This window comes from Malaya genurostris, chromosome 3 (assembly GCF_030247185.1).
Source record: "Malaya genurostris strain Urasoe2022 chromosome 3, Malgen_1.1, whole genome shotgun sequence".
Classification (NCBI taxonomy): domain Eukaryota; kingdom Metazoa; phylum Arthropoda; class Insecta; order Diptera; family Culicidae; genus Malaya; species Malaya genurostris.
The window spans coordinates 185,155,686-185,162,219 of NC_080572.1; the positions used below are offsets into that span (position 1 = coordinate 185,155,686).

The 6,534-nt window shown below is 34.3% G+C and overlaps 1 protein-coding gene across 1 annotated transcript; it reads left to right on the forward strand.

Moving 5' to 3' along the window:
* Positions 1 to 4,222: 4,222 nt before the first annotated feature.
* On the forward strand, positions 4,223 to 6,534 carry LOC131434141 (uncharacterized). Its single transcript, XM_058600787.1, has 7 exons — positions 4,223 to 4,480; positions 4,918 to 5,063; positions 5,119 to 5,398; positions 5,460 to 5,621; positions 5,915 to 6,032; positions 6,091 to 6,209; positions 6,259 to 6,534. The coding sequence occupies exons 1-7, from the start codon at positions 4,250 to 4,252 to the stop codon at positions 6,532 to 6,534; spliced, it is 1,332 nt and encodes a 443-aa protein (XP_058456770.1). The 5' UTR covers positions 4,223 to 4,249.

The window sequence follows — 6,534 nt, forward strand, 5'->3', positions numbered from 1 at the left end:
TAACTCCGCTGCATTTAATCAAATTTTACGCGAATTTTTAAAGCTGAAATAATGTAAAGTTATATGGTATAAAGATCATAACATATTCCAGTATAACAACGATGTTTTGTCTCTTTTATTCGGGAAGCCAAAAATGTCGACATCGGTTGCCACTACTCTATGATATATCTTATCCAATAGTTATTTCTATATACAAGATAAACATTGCTATTGTTCAGCAACGTTGTAACTAACAATATTTTTTACATTTTTCTCGCTTACTAAGTTGCTAGATATTTTGCTCACAAAAAAGTTATAATCAAATTCTCGTATTTTTCGCTTTCAAAAATAAAAACACTAAGGTAAGCGCTCTCGTGAGGTACATTTCTACCCCAGGCTAACTTTAAATGGTCATATCTCAGCCGGTTAAGTGAAATAAAAATAATGATTCAGTGCAAATAAAAAGTCAAACAATCATCGTAAAGGTTGATTAATGTTATAGTAAACCACAAACCAAATAATGGAGGTTTGAAGTAACGCTGAAGGGAGAAATCTACCCCACGAGAGCGTTCTAGGATTAACAGGTATAGCAGTTCAAATGAACTGTTTACATCGAGCAAAGTTTAGTCTTGACATTACAATTATTTTGTGGAATTCTGTTTCAACAGTATGTTGCTCGATGTAAGCACTTCATTTGAACCTGTTTAATGAATCAACGCAGCCGATTCTTAGTGGACAGAGCCATTGACACTAAGAAATTTCCCAGGTCGGAGAATCGGCGTGTAAATGTAAAGCAAATTTAAAGTAAAGAATAACGAATCAGAGTTATCTTTTCAACTTAGTATGTGTGTACGAGGTTTGTTCAAAAAGTTCCCGGAATTTTTTAATTGCGCGCGTCTGGAGAGTCCGGTGGTCAAATTTTTTTTATTGTGTTGGTACATACACACCGAATTCTTATTTTGATGTTCGGTAATTTTTTTTACAGTTTTGATCTGTAAAAGGAACTTTTAGCAGAAAAAATCGTTAAATAATTTTATTTTACCGACATCAGTAAAATATGCACGAGTTGTCAGTAATTCCATGATAATTTTGCTGAAAATTTGTTTTTTGTTTTACTGACGTATGTTGTAAACATTGAAATGTCATCACGTCTAAGTCATTCCGTAAAAAAATCACCGATTCTCAGTGGTCAATGAATAAACACCGAAAAAATATGTAAAAAGTGCTGAGCTTCAGTAATTTTCACTGAACGCTTTCCTGTCAAATCCGCCATTTTAAAGTTCAAATAATACTAACAGTGGTAAAAATTAGTGCTTTTTTTCGGAAAAGTGCAGACTGCAGCTAAAATGGACAATATTTTGGACTTACTTGCGGATGAAGAAGTAAAGAAGCTGTTCAGTAAGTATATTTATAATATTTTCAAAGTTTTCTCATTTTTAGCAAAGTACGAAAATGTCTGACGAGTGTATCACTTGCTTTTTTTGTCGTAAACCTGTTCCGGGATACGTGGAAGGGCTCGTACGGCACATTACGTGGCACATAAAACGTAACCATTTTTTACCGGATGCCTCATTTTATGATTGTACTTTCCCTCGCTGTCGAATGCGTTATCAGCATATGGGATCCTTGAAAAGACATATAAAAGAAACACATCCTCTCGTTGGCAAAAAATCAAAAAAGTCAACTAGTATTACTAGCATTGATATTAATCAGTTGGATAATAGTGTGCGAGATTTTAATCCAATCATTGAAAGCAAAAATGAGCTTGCCTCCCGTACTTTAGTTGAAATTAAGAAGATCATTGCCATAAGTGTTTGTCGAATGACGGCAAATGTTGAAATACCCCACAACAAAGTACAAGAGTCTGTACTGATCTGCGAAAATATTGTCAATCTTGTCACAAGCTATCTTGAAGAACAAACTATATCGTTTTTAAAAAGATGCAAAATTGATACTTATTCAGAATCTACAGTCGAATTTCTGAATGAATTTAAAATGCCTGACTTATTTGAAAATGTTCGTTCGTATAAGAGACAACAGTTATTCCTAAAATCGTTGGCTATAAATGTTCCTCAACCATCTGCTAAGTGCGTAGGAAGTCGAGATGTTATTCGTTGTGTTGACGGTGTCAATAAAATTGTTCGCGTCAACGAGACATTCATGTATATGCCCATAATCCAAACATTGAAACTTTTATTTAGAAATCCGGTAACCAGATCTCTTCTATCAAAAGAGGCTAGTTTTAACCAATCCACACCATGTGTTAGAGAATACAGTTCATCGTGCACGGGCCGGTCTTACGAACAGAACGAATATTTCAAAAAATATCCGCATTCCATACGACTATCTTTGTATCAAGACGACGTAGAAATTGGAAATGCGCTTAGTTCAAGGGCAGGAAAGAACAAAATTTCAAACTTTTGCATAAAAATTCAAAATTTTCCTCCGCAATGGAACTCATCTCCAAAAACTATTTTCCCGACTATTTATGCTCTGTCAAGTCAAGTTAAAAAATATGGTTACAGCAAAATATTACAACCATTGATTACGGATCTTAAAATGCTTGAAAAGGGAGTAAAAATATATTACGGAGCAGAAGAATTCGAGTTGCGAGCATCAGTTACTGTGTTTTGTGGAGATACATTAGCAGCACATGACGTGTTCGGTCTTCTTGGTCCTGGAGCAAAATATTTCTGTAGAATCTGCACGATTCCTCGTCAAGTATTTCAAGAAAATCCATTTGCGGAATTCCCTTATCGAACAGTGGAATGGTACAATGAAAAATTACAAGCCGTTAGACATGGTGATATAAAACCATCAGATTGCGGACTAAAAACTACTGGGTGTATCCTAAACGATCTAGAAAACTTCCATATTACACAAAATCATGCCTTGGATACAATGCATGATTTGGCTGAAGGAGTAATTCCTCTTACTATTCAATTAACTTTGAGTTATTTGTACAAACAAAAAGATTTACAGTTTACTAAAGAAACTATCAATAATCGCATCGCATACTTTCATTACGGATACGCTGATCGTAAAAATCGGCCTTCACCAAATATTTCAGATGACATGCTTTCTACTGCTCATAAACACAAATTAAGACAAACTGCCTCTCAAAATTTTTTACTACTGCGAGCATTCCCGTTTTTATTTGGAGATATGATACCTAAAGACTGCAAACACATAATTATGATAGGTCACCTTATAAATATTACCCGTATATTATTATCGCCAGTTGTATCCGAAAACATGCTGATTTGGCTTAATGAACATATCCGTTTATTCCAAAATATTTTCTTTTCAATGTTTGATAAACGCATAAACAAATTGCATCATATGAATCACTACGAGGAATGCATTCGCCAGTGCGGTAGCATGAAACAATTTAATTGTCTGCTTTTTGAACAAAAAAATAAACCATTAAAAAAACAAGCAGGCACGTGTCGTAATTATAAAAACATTTGCAAAAGCTTAGCAGAACGACAAAGTTTTCGGACAGTGTTGGACATTCTTGATAATCCTCTTAAAAACAACATTGTTTATAAATCTGGACCGATTATGACCAAGGACAAAACACTTTCAGGTTCTCATTTAGGAGAAAATGCACAACTGATTTACACACCTTCTTCAATAATGCTAAACGGTGTGGAGTTTCGCAAGAACTTAGTGGTTGCATTAAAGAGTCACAGAAATGAGCCGTTCCCAACGTATGGTGTAATCAAAGAACTTGTTAATTCGAACGATGGTCATTTCTTCCTGTTAAGATTATGCGACACGATTTTATACGACGATTTTTTCCAATCATATGAAGTCCACGTAACTACGGCAGATACATTAGTTAATATAAACGCAGTTTTTCAACATACTACCTTTGCAATTTGGAAACCTTTTGGACAATCTAATAAATACATATCACGGCGCTACTACAACAGAGATTATTGAAATCATAATTGTCGCAACATATAATTGAAAACTTTATTAGATATTCGTAGAAATTCAATGTTTACCCATAACAATTTCAAAAAATATTTTAATGTGACATATCGATTTGACATAATTTGCAGCGCAGGAATTCCTAGAATACGATTATGTTAGATTACTCAGTTACAGGTAAAATACCTAATGTTTTATATAAAAAGGTCTTATCCACAACGTCACGACATGACTTGTTATTTTATTTCTTGGGTGTTAAATAAAAGGTGCATCTTATTAAAACATATTTTTCGTTATAGTTGATGAAGGAATCACTGATTTCGATACGTTCATGGAATTGAATGAGGCAGATTTTGTCCGGCTACGTTTAAAAACAAAAATTATTAAAAGTATTCAGCGCATTCAAAAGGAATTAAAAAGTAATTCGATAGTAGAGGAGTTGGAGATAAATAAACAAATATCCGATTTTGAAGAAAAAGAACAAACCGGAAATACTGAAAGTGACGGAGACAATGGAACAAATTCGATTGACGAACCATATAGAGACATTTTTTTAGAAGAGGTGAGTTAGTTTTAAAAATGAAATTAATGATTTAATACGTGTGCACTTAATATTTCACGAGGATTACTCTGTTGCATTAATAAATCGATCTAAATCTTAATCAGTACATGTGCATAGAATACAGGCAATTGTGTAGGAGCTACACGTTTTGAGTAAAGAAACAAATTGTTTTATTGGATAATATTTTTAGAGTATGTAGCGTGTTGAAATTATTTTCATTCACGATGTAGAATGTACTGGTGACTACCTATGTCTATTTTGATTGTGCTTGTAATTTTCTCACAATATTAAATATGATTCAGTGTCTCACTTCCGAAAAAAAAACAACCACAATAACACATAGACAAATGTGATTGCCTGATTATCAGTACATCGTGATCTTCACAGTCAATCCATTACATACAACCGATAATGTATAATCCGCATTCTGGTTGCAGGAAATTAATATCGACAAAATATTCAAGCGAACTCGAGCAGGCAAAGATATTATAGAGATTTTAAAAGAAGGTGCGAAGCCTTCAGACGGCTGTTTGAAGTCCATAAACAACATTCTTTGCGAATTTCTAAAATCAACATATGGCCTGTAAGTACTCACAAAATATATATTAGTATATTAGTAATGGCTTTCATTGACATAGGCGTCCATCTTCATACCACAAGAATATGTTGGCAATGTCCCTGGTGAAATCGTATCCTGTATTAGCATCTTCTAATGATTCTGTCCCACAAGCACTGTGGTTTCATCCCCATGCAAGAGGACTAAATAAACATTCAGGCAGGCTGCATTATCATATGGAGTACCTGGTACGTAAATCTAATGAACGACTCATCCATCGGAAGAAAAAAGTATCTACTTCAGAAAACGTTGACTTAACATGTATGATAAATACAGCATCCGAAGATCAAATAGAGCAAATGGTTAGTATACATATTGTTTTAAAATTTGAAATATAGTTTTTACATAGTATGACAATTTTAGAGAAGCGAATTAAAATTCATCTGTCCAGAACCAGCAACAAAAGAACGAGTTGAGGAACTTTGGATGGCTACGTTCCAAGATCGGCAGAATATACGTAAGACCGATAACCTGTTATCTTATTTAAAAGACTATCCGGCTGCATCAGCATTTAATGGGAAGTTGGTAATATACTTCGTACCGATTAACTAAATAACGTTGAGCCTGTACCACAGACAAACACTAATATTAAGGACTATGCGTGTGTTTGTTCATGAATAGTTTACAATAACAATCGCGGTATTTTATTGAAATATGAGAAATGTTTTTATTGAAATATGAGAAATGTTCAACGTTGGTGTTCAGAGTATAAGGTGCTGGTCTCACCAACTAGTATGAATTTTCTGTCAATTTGTCTGTGGTAGTTTTAATCGTTTATGTGGCTGTAATAATTTGTAAATGGATTTTCTCCGTTTCAGATCACCACAGAGTTCGGTCTTCTTAATCCAGGATGTTTAAATTTTGGGGAAAAGTTTCAGTCTGTTCAGTGCCAAATTGTCACAGAATTTAATGAATGTTTCCGACACATCACTAACGGTAAATAAATTGTATCGAAAAACGTATATTCAAATTAATATGAATATTTTCTATACAGATTTCTTGAGGGCTCTAGCTATAATTCGGATGAAAAATCCGAGTCGCGGAGCAAAACGATTGCGTGTATCCGGCGCTGCCAACGATAATCCTCTCCAGGGCATCTTAGAATGGTGTCAGGTAATATAATACAGTATAGAATTTCATCGAAAATTTTTATACATCACAGGATGACATCCTTCCGCAATCATATGACGTACCCACATTGCACATTAAAGGAGACATGTTTGCGGACATCTCTGAAGCATTTATAATCTGGAGAAACTGGAACCTGAAAATAAGTGGCGACTATCAATATTTATTCAAGATACTGGTTGAGTGCTACAATGTGGCGAAAGACGACTGTCGTCCTTCGGATAAAAATTTTTTTATATTTATATATTCGCTCATGGGCATTGCTGCCTTAACAACGACGGGAGAAAATTTTATGCGTAGTCTTAAATAA